This window comes from Rhamphochromis sp. 'chilingali', assembly GCF_963969265.1.
Source record: "Rhamphochromis sp. 'chilingali' genome assembly, chromosome: 9".
Classification (NCBI taxonomy): domain Eukaryota; kingdom Metazoa; phylum Chordata; class Actinopteri; order Cichliformes; family Cichlidae; genus Rhamphochromis; species Rhamphochromis sp. 'chilingali'.
In genome coordinates this window covers 29,927,553-29,945,857 of record NC_137936.1, presented here as the reverse complement: position 1 = coordinate 29,945,857, position 18,305 = coordinate 29,927,553, and the positions used below count along the sequence as shown (strand labels likewise).

Sequence of the window (18,305 nt, the reverse complement as noted above, 5' to 3'; positions counted from 1 at the left end):
TTTCAGGTTTTAGGATCTAAGCTTGACATTTCTCCAGATTAAATGTTGTCTATTAACAAGCTAAAATGAGAAAATTGCATTGTAGTAAAACTGTTAAATAACTTCAGGACGCTGGTATATTAATGATGCAACTTGTTTAACAGCAGGATGACCCAGATAATGGCTGCACATTGGGCTAACGATAACATTGTTCTCTATACCTTAAGTGCAGTGTTGGGGAGTAACGGAATACATGTACCGCCGTTACGTATTTAAAATACAAAATATGAGTAACTGTATTCCGTTACAGTTACCGTTTAAAAAGGTGGTATTCAGAATACAGTTACTTTGTTGAAATAAATGGATTACACTGCGGTACTTTCCTGTTTCATTTTGTCGCGGGTCAGGACTGTTTGGGTTTTGTTTGACAGCTACGTTCTGTCGTTCCAGGCGGCAGCGTTACGGTTGCCATGGTTACAGGGCGACGCTCTCTCTCTCTCTCTGCGACTGTGTGTTTCCTGGGTGAGAGAGCGCCTTTTCGTTGTTGTTGTTGTTGTTGTGCTAAGCTAACAGGCAGAATGCTACAAGCATAGCTCTAAAGAATGTAGCATCATGGGCAGTGTAGTCCGTGTTGCAGGGAGAATGGACTGCCATACACGTTATGTGTCTGTGAGCGCGAGGAGGGAGAAAAAGGGGAGTGGAAAGGTACGAGTTGCCATCGAGGAAAAACGGGAGCTGGAAGCATGTAAATATAATAATAACCACTGCAGCCAAGAAGAGTGCCTGACGAGCCCAGTTGTAAGTAAGCTATTAAGACTCGACTGTACACCGTGTTCGTGTTTTCCTCCGAAAACAATAAGTTCCGTTGGAGCAGCCTTTCAACGCCTCTCTCTGTCTCTAGCAAGAAAAGTTGACCCACACAACAAAGTAAAGCTATTTTTCGGCTACGAGCCGACAGGGACCCCGCCGTATTAGTCAGAGGTCCCTTTACTACAGTTCGGAGTCGCGGACCTTCAGTAATAGTAATAAATCACACAGCAATAGTACATTCACGTTGTTGTAAAAAGCATGATAATATATTAAGTAATCTAAAGTATTCAGAATACGTTACTGTCATTGAGTAACGTAACGGAATACGTTACACAATACATTTTGGGGCATGTATTCTGTACTCTGTAATGGAATACATTTTAAAAGTAACCTTCCCAACACTGCTTAAGTGTTACTAAAATTGTGACTTGTGCAGACTTCCTGTTTTACTGCATGTACTGTGGGAAGCCTCTACTCTGCTTCAGCGTGTGTGAAAAGTCAGTTTTGAGCTGATGCATTTTGATCTTACATGAGATGTTGAAGAAATCTAAAGACATTAGAGGTTGTTAGTGCTTAGAGACATTGTGTCCTGTTCTCATCCAGTCCGGTCACGAAAAAGGAATTTATTTCCTGTGTGTGGTTTCACAATTGTCACGTTTTTGTCTCGTCTGTGCACATGAACACAATTAACCTTTTAGACATTTCCAGGCCTCAGGGCTGAAGCAGCAGGAATGAAATGAGCAGGTTCGGCTGCTTGTACGTAGAAGAATCCCAGATATCTGACATTTAAATGGACGCTGTCACATTTTTCACATTTTGCCGGTTGTGAAGGAATGCAGTAATGCTGAACATTCAGCTGAGCATTAAACGTACAGATGCAGCAGAGTCAGAACAGAGAGCAGCGTAGGAAAACAAAAACACAGGAGTGAATTCAATGTGAAAGTTGCATTTAAAGTCACAGGATGCTAAAACGAATGCCTTTATTTCTGGAGACCTTAACAGAAACAAAAGCATTCATTTGTTGTGTTGAACTTGATTTCTTACCTAAATCCAGAATTTTACTTGTATATGTGATTGTGAATTACCCACCACCGTAATAAAGACCTTACAGATACACATGTGCCTCAGGCTTTTGCTAAAAGGCAACATATTTGAAGGTCATTCATGAATGCGACCCACTTACTCCATGCAGAAATAGTAACAGGCTGTGGTTTGCCCCAGAGCTAACGGCAGCATTTAAACAATGCATGATTTTATTTTGACCTACTCTTAATAAAACAACAATGATAACAACAACTGTCTTGTATTAATTGATTTATGGTGGATTTAGAAAGTTTAAATGATTGTATTTTCTCAGTATCCAGGGCAGGATAATGACAATGCACACATTTCAAGCTAGGATTGCAGGGAGTAAATATATATATACAAAATATGTTTTTATGTATTAATGATTATAGGCTCCAGTTTCTGTGACCCTGAAGTGGTAAAGCAGAAGAAAACAGATGGGAATAATTTTATTCAATAATCCAATCATCAGAGGCATGTTTATGAATTGTAGTGCACACATAAATCAGCTGCCATAAGCGTTTTTCTTTAACAAAGCAGTTAATAGGTGGTATCAGATCTGACCGCAGGCTTGGTTCCTCCGGTTGCAGTCCAGCTCTGGTACCCCTTCATCAAACCCACATGAGCCTCATTAGCATTAGCTGATCAGGGCAGCAGCGAGGGAGCATGTGAGGTATGTTAGCAGTCATGAGACTGCACGTGGAGCTTCAATTAAAAGGGAAGTGACTGACGAGCTGCTGCTCGTTAAACTCCCACATCTCTTGAGTCTTGACTTGATGGACTTCAGGTGGACAAGATTTAACTTAAACAGTTTAAACATGTTTCTAATCGTGCTGCAATGTGAAAGCATATAACAAAAAAATCTGTTACATGTTAATTTATACACAAGATGTTGGAAGCTCATTAGCCAATGACACCTAAGTGCTGTAATAAGAAAAATATTCAACCAGTAGGCATATGTGGTTATTTCTTATGTTATAGTGTACACTTGTGCATTCTACACTTTTTTTTATTAATACATATGTAAAGCCTTGTTCAGGTATGAATTCAATAATACTGATAGTTTGAAAATATTATACAAAATTATCTCTCTATAAAACATATTTGTCTCTTTAACATTAATGATCCTCACACCCATTGACGGAGACAGTCATTAAAAAATAGAACGTACAGACACACTCAAACACATTAAGCTAAGAGGTGGTGTGCCACCAACTGCCTCCAGCTATGTAACAAGGAGCGAGTCCATGCAAGAGGTTCACTTAAGTACAAGATAATTATGTAAACATAAACTAACAAAGCTGAAACACTGAAGCACGCTGATGCCAGGTGAAGTCAAAGAACGAGGCTGAGCAGTACTGCTCGACCAACTTTTGCACCTTGGAAGGCCGAGATGATATGCAAGACCTTCACATCAGGCCAGGACTTTTTTTAGAGACATTGGGAGGGGGATCAGTAAGACGTTTAAAAAACTACATACCAAAGTCAGGAAAAAAAAACCTTATCCACATATAATTGATAAAGAAACCCTGTTTGCAAAAAGGGATTTACAAAAATAAAACAAGATCTAAGAAAAACTCAAGTATATCTCTATATACATACAAATGCAGTTAAAATTCATCCAATTACCATAGAAAGGGAACCTCACATTTATGCTGACATTTTAAATTATTAGGTCACAGCTCGTCTGTACAACTGTTTTCTAAAACAATGATGTGTTCCTCACAATATCCAAATGATGCAATCAAATCTTTCAGGAGAAGCACAGGTTTGACAAAGCCTGGAGATCTGATGATTTCTGCCATTAGCACGGACGAGTTTTCCTAATATTGTCTTGTTACTATAGTGACTATATTTCAGGAGTTTCTTAGAGACACCACATCCCAAATGTAATGGGAATACCTCCTTTAATTAAACAGATAAGAGAATTATTGCTCTCAGGTAACTAACCTGTCTATGGACTATGTAGCTTAATTAGCTTCCTAATTGATCCTGTCTCTATGAAAGGTGGATTTTACTCTTGGGATAGCAGCACAAACGAAAGATTTTGGATGGGGAAACACTGAAGTGCTTGTGTACTGGGTTAACAGCCTAAATGCTAAAAAACATTGCTGACATATACCAGGTAAGCAATTTTCAGTGAATCAGATGAATACCATCTTTCGGTATTTAATTCATTATGTTCATGATTTTAATGCTGGAAGACTTAAATAAGAAGAGTATACATTTTTCTATTGATAAAAAAAAATATCATCTTGCTAATCCAGCCTATAGAAAATTACCTAAAATCCAGCTGCATGCTATGTGCTATGAAAGAAAATCTCAAAGTAGATAATTCCAGGCTCGGTGCCAGCTTCTTGAACAGGCTGTACCACACAGAAAGCCATTTTATTAGCCTGATAATTCCATTAAAAATGCTCCGAAAGGGAACCAAGAGACTATGTCAGCTTGCTTGTCTATTATAGCAGCCAAAAAATATTTACAGTCCTTCTTAAAGGCTTTCAAATTTATGGATGCTTGATATGTTTTTTTCTACAAGACTGTAAACATGTGAATTTCATAGCTGAAGTTCGATTTTTTTTTTAGCACGGGAGTCTACTGGCTATTAGAGGAACTGCAGTTTGTGGCTACACCGTTGGGTTAGTTTTCTTTAGTCCCAGAGTTTGCAGCTTGGACAGAGTATCTGAGGATCTGATAGGTGAAGTTATTTTGGCAAATTTGACCTAACATTAGAACATATGATTCTTTCATGTTTGGGTTTAAAGAACCCAAACCCTTTTATATCATCAAACACTTGTTAGAAAGCTCAACTTTCTAGGATACAGTTTTAGAGCAATTTCTTGAAGATGATTTTTTAGACATGGCCAATGAATTCAGGGAGGTAAGGCAAAAACAAAGTAATAGGTAGTTTCAACATGCTTGAAAGTTTTTAATAACCACATTGTTGGTGCAAAACTATTTATCTTTGCTATCTTTGGCTTTTTTTTTTAATAAAAACATCAGGAATTACAGTAACTCTAATGTGAAACAGCTGACTTCAAAAAGGGGGGGGGGGGTCTGCTTACATAACAAACAAAAAAAACTTTACGTATCCACACACACATTCACTACTACAACACGGCTGCAATTGGCTGCTACTGCCAATCAGGAGCATGTGACTATGTGAATATGTAGGCTGGTCGACATCAACCGGCTGCACTCGCACCGTCTCTTCGTCCCACACACACACACGCACACACACATACACACACAGACACACAAACACACAAACTAACAGTAACGGAGGCTGCTCCATCATGCACAGCAAAGAGCACATCAGGTAAGAAACTTTTTTTGTTGTGTATTATAGGTAATAATATTGTGTTTTTCTTGATACAGTGCCATTAGGTAACTAAGTCGTGGTTTCTAAACTTTTTGTGTGAGGACAGTGTTGTGTTATTGTATGTTTGTGATTTCGTTTTCTGAGGCCTGAAATGTAAATTTACATTTTCACTGATTTATGTGAAGAAAATCAAAGAGAAAAATTATTATATTTTTCAGCCTGCTTAGCTGTTAATCAGCTTTCAGCATCTTATTAGGCTCATGAGCTACAACTTGGTAGACCTGGTAACATGTTATATAATGGTCCACAATTCATAGTCATTTAGTTTAGTGAATATTGAGTCATTTATTTAAAAAAAAAAAAAAAAACACACACACACAACTACTACAGCCTTAAAATTGAAGAGAGAAGAAGAGTTGAAAGGATCAAGTCTATGGAGAAATAATAAGTTATTTTAAATATATTTTTAAGGTCCTTTACTGACTTATTTAACAGGTAAAGTGTACATTAAGAAATAAAGATTAAAAGACAGCAAAGATGTAGCTTAATTTTCATTTGCTTTCCTTGGTGAGTTTTTTAAATCGTACTTTTTTTCTCAAGCGAATTTAATTGAACTGCTGCTGGAGTGTTTTTAATTCCTCCTTCATCTGACACAGAGGTCTTTCAAAATACTGTAGCTTTGGAGAATGGCTATGGATAATTAATGGAAGTTGACCACCTAACACTTTGTCTAACATCAGTCACAAAGATGGAAAATCTTTACCAGCTCATACCACAATAGTGTTCAAGTTCTTCATTTTATCTTATGTGATTTATTGAGCTCTTCATTCATAACTGAATTCTTTCTTTTGGTCATTTTTATAATCTTTTCAATCCATTTTCTTTCTCATCCTTTGGCTGCTGTAACAAATAAATGTTCCCAATTTTGAGATAAATAAAATATTTACTCATATATGCTGACTTCATTATTTCAAACTTTTGCTAGGAGCATCCTCTGTTGTTTATATCTATATGAGAAAAGGCCCAAAAGTGATTTTGTTTTTGTTCATTTGTTTTCTTTATTTTGATTAAAACTTGTAAAAACATGTTGTGAACTGAAAATTGACATATTGTGAAGTCTGTGTAGGTTCTAAGTCTTCCAGGTAATGATAGTTGAGAGGCAAAATATCTTCAAAAACCTAAAGACGTCAGGTTGTCTTCTTTTTAAGCTCTCAAGAAATATTGTGAAATTGTTGGCAAACAGTTGCTTAATGTCAGTCACTTGGAGTCGTGTTTTTCTCCATCTGAGAAATACAAACAGTCTCTGTTTGTGGCCTGCATATTTCCCTGAGAGACGTAGCTGCCTTTTTATCTGCTGTGCGAACTGTTTTTACACAAGTTGACTCCATCTGTTGTTGGGGACTGAGAAAGTGGTGAGAAGTGAGTTAAAAAAAAAACAGCTTCCTGCTCCAACTCAAAATGCTGCCGGGCAGCAAGGGTAAACAGAAACAGTAAAGGTGCAGGACAGGCGGCCACAAACTGAACTCAAACTCATATCAGGTCTTTCAGTGAACTTGGAAAATAATTCCCTCCAATTTCATTATTATTTGTGACCCATATTTTATTTCCCTTCAACATTGAAGTAATTTGTTAAATACTTTATACAGTGAGGCAGTGGTCTTGCAAAACATGAACATAAAAGGCCAGACTTAGTCCAAAGTAAGCTTTATGTTATGGACCTGATCCAAAATGTATTGAGCCTACACAGATCCCAGCGGAGAGGAAACAGCAACAGCAAGATGAGGTGAATCATGATGATGTTGCAAAATAATATTTATTCTTTCTTTTTTGTGTCCGTAGTCATGACGAATACCAGAAGACAGCTGACTGGCTGATGTCCCAAACAAAGCACCGACCCCAGGTAGCAATCATCTGTGGATCCGGACTGGGCATGCTCGCTGACACACTGAAGTGTCAAGACTCCTTTGCTTATTCTGACATCCCAGGCTTCCCTCAGAGCACAGGTACACTGAATATTCAGGTTAATGACTGATAAATATGCTACATTATTCTGTTTAAAAGAACTGGTTCCCATATCTTCTAAATATTAATCATGTTAACATGGGATTCAAGGCAGTTTGAAGTTACTATTTGCACATATTGAACAAAACAAACTAACTAAAATATGTGGAAATATATATGTTAGGAGGTTAATTTATTTTTATGGGAGAAACATCTCCTCACTCATCCAAGTGACTTCTTCAGTCTTATAAACATTACATTTGCATAATGACTCACACTAGCACCACTGACTAAGAATGCACTGTGAGGTCAGTTTCATGGTCATTAAAATGCGAATTATCATAGCCATTGATCAATGGTCATTGATCATATTCTTAATATAACATATTAAGAATATGTTATATTGTTTTATAGGTTCTTTTTTAATTAAATTGATATGTGGGATTACAAATATCAGACTGTCGAACAGCAACTTTTTGTAAGTTCACCTGCTGATTTATAGAAAATAAATCCTAAAATTAACCAAGACAAGCAGTTAAATGGTTAAAACCATTTTAATATGAACAAGGAAAGAATGCATGAACAGCCTATATGAAATATATATATGAAGCATAGTTACATCAGAAGTTCCTGTATGTATGTGTTTGTGTTTGCAGTCCAGGGTCATGCAGGTCGGCTTGTTTTTGGGGAACTGAAGGGGAAGACATGCGTGTGCATGCAGGGTCGCTTCCACATGTATGAAGGACACTCTCTCTGCAAGGTACATGCACGCAAATGCACTGATCCTCGCTGAAATAATGCATTTCCTTCTGACCTCATGAATCTGATTCAAACCAGAACCCCAAAACTCCCTCAATTCCATGACAGCTCTGTGAAGACGTGTGAACCAAGCCAACCAAACCAACAATTCATAAGTTAACATTTTCTTAAAGATCAAACCACAAATTATAAAACTCTTTAAAAAAAACTTCTGAAAAGAGAAACAGATTTTTACAGACTGCACGTAATAAAGTTCAAATACACCAGGCGCACACACACACACACACACACACTTACACACGCACACACACACACACTCATAGTGAGCTGATTAAAAAAGCTTAGTCATGCACACATGTAACTGTAATCAGCAGCATGAGACTGAACTTGTAGTGTGTGTGTGTGTGTGTGTGTGTGTGTGTGTGTGTGTGTGTGTGTGTGTGTGTGTGTGTGTGTGTGTGTGTGCATACACCCGCATGTGAGAAGCCGGCCCAAGTCATGCATGGGTTTGGTCACATGCAGCCTTTTAGCTGTTCAATGGTGTCATTGTTTCCCTCTATAACCCAGACACACATACACACACACCCACTCTCTTTTTTATAATATTGAAAATAATGACACTCCTGTAAATGGAACTCTGTGGAAAATGGAAAGCTGCTTCTCAATAAACACATTTCACTCCTGGGCACCATTACTAGATAACCATCTGCAATGAAGCTCACTAAAAGCTAGAGGCCTGTGTGCGAGTTACAGCTTCACAGGAGGCTTCTGTGTTTGTCAATTCATTACTGAGGCTCCAACTTCCTGTCTGTCCATCAGACGACCTTCCCCATTCGAGTTTTCAAGCTGCTCGGAGTGGAGACCCTGATTGTCACAAATGCTGCTGGCTCACTGGCCGATGGCTTCCAGACTGGAGACATCATGATCATCAAAGACCACATCAACTTTCCCGGATTGGTCGGTCTGAACCCGCTGTGTGGGCCCAACGATGAGAAGTAATTACATGGATGGCTATGTATTGTTGCGACCGTTTTAAAGGTCTTTTTGTGTCTACTGCTCTTTACTGTTGTTGTGAAATTTGTTTTAGGCCCTTGCCTGACCACTATCAGCATGTGAGTGTGTGTGACTGTTAGACAGAAAGCATTTAAGCATAGAAAAAAGTGCTTGTGTGAATGGGTGTCAGGGGGTGAATGAGGTTTAGGTAGTGAAGCGCTATATAAGAGCGAGTCCATTTTCATATTATTTTTTGTTCGCAGGTTTGGTCCTCGCTTCCCAGCCATGTCTGGTTGCTATGACAAAGGTCTACGTTGCCTTGCTATGGAGATCGCCAAAGAGCTGGGTGTGGCCAGTGTTCTGCAGGAAGGCGTGTACGCCATGGTGGGTGGCCCCAACTTTGAAACCATTGCTGAGGCCAGACTGTTGCATCGGCTTGGTGTGGACGCTGTTGGTACGTTCAGTACAGCCACATTTTCATGGAAAAGCTAAAAATGTAAAGTTTTACTTAAGGTTAGCACCGCATGGACAGCCATGAGATCTTTAAATATCAACAAGAGTCATCTTCTGCACAAAAGGAATGAGTTTTGATTCTGTGGAGAACAGGAAAAAAGACAACTTCAGAAAATGGTACCATTGTTATATTTATTATTTAACTAGTGGCACTTTTTGTCAGGGCTGGGTCATATCAACTGCGATAATACTGGTATAAACTTGTACAATATGAAAATGTCATATTGTCACATCATTGTTATATCACACATAGTGTTTATGTTCTATAGTGTGCACAAGAACAAGACAAGCCCCAGCATGTCTGAGAGCAGCACGGACTCAAGCGCAGACTATGAATCACAATAAACAGTTCTTTACTCACACGACACCGAGTGCATTATATACAGGTGGGGAAGAGGGGATCCAGGGAATCCAGAGGTCCACGAGGAAAGACAGGGGAACGGGGTCCTCACTCTCGCACACAGCTCCACACGCTCGCTTCCAGTCAGCTCACTCCACACGGAAAACGCACACGCCACACTGCAACTGCCACACTCATGAACGGGGTCTCAGGACGGGGCACAGAGAATCTCTATACAAAGACAAATTGTCAATACCAAACAAAGCATGAAGAGAAATCAAAATATTTCGAAAACTAAAATTCCACTAACGAATGTTGCACAATAGTCCAGCGACGAAGGACTCACAGCTGCTGCCTTAAGAAGCGGCTGGTAAACAGGATGATGAATCTCCGGGGAGTAATTGCTTGTAGGTGTGAGGACCAGCCCATTATGAGCTTTGCCTGGTGAGATCAGACATCGCCATTTCCGATGTGAACAGAAAACACCTACATGTGTTAGACTGTAAATCTCCCCTAAGGCTCGATTTATGCTTAGTGCCAAGTCCCTAAACCACAGAAGTCTACTCTCTGCACTGGTAAGTGTTGTGGCATTTGTTACAACAACTCTCTTGTTATGCCTGTTTTAAATATGACTCACATCAGCTCTTTGGAACAACTGGAAGCACTCTTGATTTTCCTACATGGCCTTTCAGGATAGTCATTAGATAATGGACATAACAGTTTTAAGGCCAGAGCCACCAAACTCTTGGCAGGTCACAGGTATATAGATTTTACTGATGAAATTGCTTTTTTCCCTCAGTATTAGTTAAGTATTTGTGAGAAGATGTGACCTATATCGATACATGCTTTGTGCGGTCAGCTTTGTATTCTACTAAGAGAAAGATCTTAGAGATATGTGTCCTCATTAAGGATTTGTGTTGATTTGTGGGGTTTTAGTCTCAGATGTATATTGTTAAATGGTGATTATGAGACAGTGTGTTTCAGCTATTTTACAGAGTAAAATGAAAGTAACGAGTAATGAGTTTGTAGAATGAATTACTTCTTCCCAGCACTAAGTAACGTAATGTGTAATGTGTAATAATTACTTTTTTGAGTAACGATTCCAACACTGATCACAACAAAGGTGGGAAATAGCTCAACAAACATGCACAAATATTTGACCCACAACATAATAACAGAATCGGAATCACTAAATTCTTATCAGCTCCCTCCCTGATCCCACTGCACTAAAATCAGATAATCTCACTCCTGTTATCTGCCATCTTAACTAAAATGCTCGCTATTTATAGGGTTGAGTGGGAAAATTTGTTGCAGTAGCATCAGTATTATCATCAGTTGTTTCATCACTAGTTTTAGTAACATCCCCTGGTCTGTTTTGGGGGGGTTTTTTAGGTATGAGTACAGCTCCTGAGGTGGTTGTGGCAACTCACTGCGGTCTGAGAGTCTTTGGCCTCTCTTTGATCACCAACAAGGTAGTACACATCCGAGTCACTGATCAACAACTGATTAGCTATAACTGTGATCATTTACAAAGCTGCAGGCTACAAAAGTAACTCTGTTACAAAGACTCTGTGATAACTCACTTTGCTTCAGGTGGTGAAGAGTTACGAGGACACGGAAAGCGTGAACCACGAGGGCGTCTTGGAGATCGGCCGGCTGCGCTCTCACACCGTGCAGCAGCTGGTGACTGAGCTGATCGACAGGATGGAGATCAATAACAACGACAACCTTAATAAATCTATCTGAAAAACGTACAATCACACAAAAACACATGAAGATTGTGTACATATTTCACTGGTGCATTCACAACATTTTTAGCACTTCTTCCTGTTTTGTTTTGCTGTAATTAAACTTTATTTATATCAACATGGTGCCTAATATTCTCCATCAGGGTAAATCAGAGTGTAAGTATTCTTTTATGATATTTGACTTTAAATCCTAAAACTTTATATACCAATAACCGCTGTGTTTGAAGGTGCTTTAATATGAAAAACATGAGACACAGTTTTCTTTTTGTATTATTGTCTTGCACATTTTTGTTGTAGAATTGTATGTAATGTAAAGTATTAGTAAAGTATGTCACAGATTTCCTGATTGATGTTAATCGGATTAAACAAACTGCCACATCTAACGCTTTCCGTTTCCTACTTATTGTGATTAGCTCGTTTGGGTAGCTGCAGTTCCTCTATTGTCCACTAGATGCTACTGTAATAAACCTGTAAATCAAGGATATTTTACATGACAGGCCACAGGACACATCAAGACCAGATCAGTGAAACTGCCCAGAAGTTTAAATACACATTTAATCCCTGAGATATATTAATTTAAGACAAAGACGCTCAATTTCAACAGTATGTCTGTTTTTCTACATGATAAAGAAATGCTGCTGCTAAATGAAAAACTGGTCCACACAACACATACATTACTATAGCAGATATTGAAAAAACAGGAATGTTTCTGTCATTTAATGTTATTACTTTATTACTTTGGTATACTATAAAAGGCCACGGGGGAGGTTTTTATTAGCAGAAAAAGCTGCAAAAGTTATGGAAATACAGACAAAAGTCCCAAATGTATGCCCTGCTTCACATTTTCCAAAGCCAACCAGTGGGACAGAATGGAGTCTGGCTCCTCATGTTTGACATCCCAGCTCTAAATGAAATGACGTAAACTGGAAACCAGTTTTGCAGAAATAAGATCATAAGATCATCAAGGCCAGGACTTATATTTTGGAACAAGGAGAGTGTTTTATATATATATATATATATATATATATATATATATATATATATATATATATATATATATATATATATATATATATATATATATATATATATATATATATATATATATATATATATATATATATATATATATATATGCATAATAAAGTGCAGTAAACCTGGAAATCATCAAGAAAATAAACAGCTATTTGTTGATGATATCAGAATCCTTTTATGGCCATCATAATTATTGTGAACCAAAAGCAGATAAAAACAATTTCACAAAAAGCAAAACTACTTGTAAAACACACAAAGCCTAGTTCACCAACAACTGATGACAAAATAACACGCAAGGTCAGGTTCCAATGCATTACATGTATTTGGCATTTTGTAATAAGGGTAAAAATAGGTATCAACACTCGGCCCACATCACACCAATTCAGCCCTGGCTTTATAACTGAATCAAAACACCCTGCCTGGAGCATGAGTTTTCAGCTGAATAATCCTTCTGCCCTGCTTCCTTCGAATGGCTTAACAATGACTCCAGACCAAACATGTGACTCAAACCACTCCAGATACATTCCCCTTTAAGCTCTAATCATTTTAACCAGAAGAACACTAGTCAAAGGGAGTACACAGACCAATGTAAAAAAAAAAAAAAAAAAAAAAAAAAGGAAAGGAAAGGAAAAGTTACTTTATGATTATGAATACTTTATAAAAGAGGTTAACAGATTTTGAATGCAAGTTCGCCATCAAGCAATTCTCTGCTATGAGTCAGTTGGTTTTAGTTTTCATTTAGTGAATCTTTTCATGAAACTGGGATAAAGGTACAAAGCTGTTTCTCATTTCTGATGTTTTGGTATTTGTATGTTCACACCTGCACTAATAAACTACACCCGTGTGTGTAATTCAGCCAAATCACAGCTTCTTTTATTGCAATAAAAACAAAAGCCAAAAACTACAACAAGTGCTCCAAAAATTTGCAAACAGTAACACGTGGAGACTGCAGTATGCCTTGGAGTCATGTTTTTTTTTTCCATGTTTTCACATTAGCCATGTGCAGATTATCATTGTCACTAACCATGACTATCAGAAGAGTCCTGGCCTGGGAATGTTTACTTTCAACTTTCTAAGAATGGCACAGTTTCATTTCTAAGCAACAGAAAAAACTTCAGTTGCAGAATACCAACAACGGACATTGGTACGTAAACAGATTAGCAGAAAATGCTTTACAGCAGTGACTGATATGTGTACATGTGATAATATATTTATTTTAAACTAGATTACAAGTGTAGAAGTGTGCATTGTTCATCAAAACAACTACAGGCTATTAGTGGCTAGTGAACTAAGACTGTAAAGTGTGTCTCCCCTCTTACTGCTGCCTGTGACTGAAGCATCTTTGTATGTTTTTCATCGTGTCTTTGCTTTCTTTTCAGTCACATTGATGCTTTTGTCACCATTAAAATTTTATACATTTTCTCATGAGGATGAAATTGATAGCTTTAAAAGAGGAAAGGGAAAAAAATTACTTTTTTCCCATAAAAAAGTAATTTGGGGCATAGATTCCTTAAACAGAATAAATCTTTAACCAAAACACCCTAACATAAGGCCTTCAGGTGAATCAGATGATCTTCATCACCAGATAAAGTGTCGTCACATGTCATGAAAAATTGTAGAGCTTTCTGATTTTAGGGCTTTTTACATTTAGTCCTAAGAATTAAAGATCTAAAAAAATGTTCATGTTCAGTGTTATTCTACCTTTTCTACCTCTCAAACTGTTGTTTAGTGTGGAGATCTGCATCACATTGCTGCTGCCTGCTTTCCAAATATCGCCATGACAGTGCCTGAGCAGGTGACCTACGAAGTCTTCTGTTTATCCCTGGCAGCTCTAGTGCTGGCTGTGATTGAGCTCCTGCTGCTCTGTTGCGTCCTCAAACAAATCAGAAACAGGTAAAAGCAGCTGCCTCATAAAAATCAGCCGCTCAATTCTGCAATTCAGAGTTATTTAGATTTACACTGAACTACTATTCTTCTATGTTTATTTTAGAGGTCACTTTAAACCTTCAATTATCAATAATCTCTGGTGTTTTTAGCGTGGTTCTTTTTGCAAGAACATATGTTTGTATAAACTGCTTTGATACAACTTTGGCATTGATTTTAACATTTCAGATTAGCCAAACTCGCTCTCCTACTTTTGACAAAGGCACAATTCAATTCAATTCAATTTTATTTATATAGCACCAAATCACAACAACAGTCGCCTCAAGGCGCTTTATGTTGTACAGTAGATCCTACAATAATAGATACATAAGACACTAGAGTCTTTGTATGTAATATTACAACTACCATGCTAAGCATTAAAACCACAACACTGGCTGACTTAATTCCTAGTTAGTGCATTTCTTACAATGGTGCAGCTAGCTCTAAACAGGAGTCATAGGAGTATTACAGTGTAAATAAGATTCATACATCTCTGTTAGACCCAAAGTATGTGACTGCTTATAACTGAGGTGGCAAACAGGAAATTTAACCCATGGTCTTTAAAGGACACATAACAGAGAGATGTGGCTACTATGGCTACCTGCTCCCAACCAAGTTATATGTTCAGCATAATTTATCATGGATATTTAGCCAGGTAAAAGGATAAAAACAGCCATTGTTGCGACACTTTGACTTTAAACTTGACATGGCACACAAAGACATCCCTTTGTAGTACATATGGCTATCGACATGATTCGTGTGTCACAGTTGAGCCTATGTCCCAGCTACTGCAGTTCCAGCACAAGAGCTGTTGTATGAAAATGCTGTTACTTAGACCAAATTATAATTTCAGCTTTGATTATGATCACTTGTTATTTCTAACAATGCCCAGGTCTTTGTATTGAAACTGGATTGCACACCTGGTGAGGATTTGTTTGGATCTGTGTGTCTGCCTTAAATTCAATAACATGTGACATTGCAGGCAGCATTTATCCCTTCAGCGCTCACACTGAGGCCGAGCCTTAGTCAGAAAATGAATAGCCCTGGTAAGTAGGGCAGCCTGACATTAATTCAGCAGATGTAATGGTTGACCCAAGCATGACCAGTCTGGTGACGTCAGTCTTTGGCTTGCATACTGGAGATGTGTAGACACTTCAAGACTTGTTGAGGTGGTGCAGTGGTTTCCTCCCACAGTTGAGGAATCTAAACTGAGACTGTCTCGTTCTATGTGTTAGCCTAACTGGTGATCTGCTCAAGTCTCAGGCAAACCTTTCATCAGATGGGGTAGGCTCCAGCTTACAGCAGCCCTCTGCAGGATAATGCCAGTATATCGAATGGATGGATATTAAATAGATTTAAGTATTTGGTTAAATGATATTTTAGGTTAAAATTATGACTTTTAAAGGAAATCTCCTCTGCTGTTGGTCAGTTTTTCCCAGGCTGGTTTACTAGCGTAAAAATGAATGAAAGTAGTGAAGTTAGTGAGCCCATGTTTTCTCAAAATGATTTTCCCTTTACAATGAATGTTTTATAACCTTTTTTTATAGTATCTTACTGTTGGTATTACTGGATAATATAGTCCAAATTACAAAAATCTGTTACATTACAGATACCAACATGGAACCGACTCAAGGGGCCATAAAGGTCTGGCTGTCTGTTCAGTGGAAAAAAAAGGACCCAAAAAGTAACTTTGAGCAGTGATTAGTCTCTCCCATATCCACTGACCTTGCTGTGTGTTAAATAGCCTCTTACTGGATGGCAGGATTCAAGGAGAATATGAAGGTGTAATTACCCTTCAATGGGATTTTTATACTAGTATAGTCTGATTGGATGGATCCAGAGGACAGAGCTAGTTCTTGTGTTTCTTTTTCCAAGATGAAACAAATTCTCTAATTCAGACCTTAGGGAATATAGCTACAATGATGTAGAGACCACAAATATTGATCATCTCATTAGGTGTAAATAATCAGTTGGATCTGATTCCTCAGAAACATCACCGAGATGCAGATCTCAGCAGAACAACCTAGTCGTAAACTGACTGTCAGAACCAAGCCCGACCATGCAGACCAGCTGCTGGACCACCTGCTGGACAGAGTGTTTCTCCAGGGGAATGCAGGACTAGCATCTGGAGGAGAATCCCCAGCGGACGTTGAATCACAAACTGGAGGAGAATTCAAGAAGGAAGTTGGATTAGAACCTCAGAAGAACCTTAGAGAAGGATCTGGATCATACCCAGAAGCTTCAACATCCACTTCTCATCCTCAAAGAGGTAAGTGTTACCAAATTCACTTCACTTTTTCATTGTCATAAGTAGTTAATATGCAGTCCAGAAATATAAATACATTTTAAAAAATGATAATTACGTTTAAAAAGTCAGGAATATATGTTTAGTCATCTGAATAACACAAACTAAAATGTGTCTCAAAGTCGAGCTGAAACCCCAAAATAGCTTCAATAGTCCTGAAATAGGCATTTGAACTGGCATGCAGTGAATTAAGTCAGACTGAATTAAATCTGTGATTTGGTGTAGTACAAATACTGGTTAATTTCTTCCAGAGTTTTAGTTGTTCCTTATTGACAGTGTGGAAGCATCGCCACCTCCTGTAACTAAAGGGAACTGCAGATTTTACAGTTTTGACTAATCTGGAAATACATACTGAAATGCTTCAGATAAGAAATGAATTTTGACTGAAGACTGATCCAGATTGTTCTCTCGTGCAGCTGTGAATCCTCTTCATAACAGACTGCAGCAGTGGTTCCAGGTGACTGCTCCTGGTCAACATGAGAAAAAAAGACATTTCAAAAGTTTGTATGAAATCCAAATTACATAAATCAAAAACTCAGCTGTTATTATATTTCCACATATTAAGTGTCATTTATTCATATGCTTATTTTTGCTTTAATATCCTTCACTCCAGCTGCATCCCATCAAACATCTTCTGTGGATCAAACCAACAACACGTACTCGCAGCAGTTCCATGAATCCCAGCATGGCTCTTCCTCATCTAAGGGTCCTTCATCCACTGAATCCTCAGAGGAAGACAAGTAGCACGATGGGACAGAAGATCAGAAACACAAACACTGATCAGATTCTGAAAGAATCTGTCAAATAAAACAGCAGAGCATATAACAGTCATGTTGGCGACCTCACTAACACGCAGCATTAGAGGAAAAATTCTTGTTCTTTACTGAAGTTAAAGGAGTTACACCAAAATCTATAAATATCAGTTGTCTTTCTTTTAAAATGATCATTTAGAAAACTAATTTGGAATAATGTACAGCAGTATTAAAGGTGCCGAGTACAGAAAAGTGAGCATGGTATACAGTTATACATAAAATATGGTCAAATATGATACCAATTTTTGGGATAAATAAAGTTGGTAAATTTCTGTGTTACAGCAGCCAAAACGTTAAGCGTAACCTAGCACACTAAATCATAATCTAAAAAGAATACAATAAAAACTAAAGTGTGACTAAAATACATTAATGCATTTTAAATACAATAATGATGAGATCATTATCACTTGTAAATCAATGTGTGTGAATGTATCTGAAGCATAAACGCAGCATGGAAATGTTGTCCTGGGTTTCGGACACACTGAGTTTTCTTGTTCTGTCTCTTCCCCATGTTAAGTTTACTTTTACATCTGTGATTCTCTGCTTAGTTTTCGTTGCTTACTTCCTGTTTTACTTTATTAGTCAGTCGTCTTGTGTTTTTAATTATCTGTTATCATCGTTTTGTGTTTGCTGACATGGAATTATCTGGATTTTTTTTGCCATTTCAGTTTATGGATTTTGTAACTCTGGGCCCTGAACT

General features: G+C 37.9%; 1 protein-coding gene and 1 long non-coding RNA gene across 3 annotated transcripts; one reads left to right on the top strand and one right to left on the bottom strand.

Moving 5' to 3' along the window:
* Positions 1-231: 231 nt before the first annotated feature.
* Positions 232-12,124, top strand: LOC308402814 (purine nucleoside phosphorylase-like). Of its 2 annotated transcripts, none has more exons than XM_080891910.1 (7): positions 232-777; positions 7,016-7,179; positions 7,834-7,937; positions 8,756-8,931; positions 9,193-9,383; positions 11,175-11,254; positions 11,376-12,124. In XM_080891910.1, exons 2-7 carry the CDS (start codon positions 7,050-7,052, stop codon positions 11,526-11,528), a joined length of 834 nt encoding a protein of 277 aa, XP_080748036.1. In that variant the 5' UTR covers positions 232-777; positions 7,016-7,049; the 3' UTR covers positions 11,529-12,124. The 2 variants fall into 2 exon arrangements, with proteins under 2 accessions (XP_080748036.1, XP_080748035.1); XM_080891909.1 differs by lacking the exon at positions 232-777 and adding an exon at positions 5,066-5,173 and having other exon boundaries at positions 11,376-12,121.
* A 3,354-nt stretch (positions 12,125-15,478) lies between these two features.
* Positions 15,479-18,075, bottom strand: LOC308403104. Its single transcript, XR_013972860.1, has 3 exons — positions 17,454-18,075; positions 17,146-17,260; positions 15,479-16,649 (listed from the first exon to the last, which is right to left on the bottom strand). It is a non-coding gene; the product is annotated as an uncharacterized lncRNA (long non-coding RNA).
* Between the last annotated feature and the right edge of the window lie 230 nt (positions 18,076-18,305).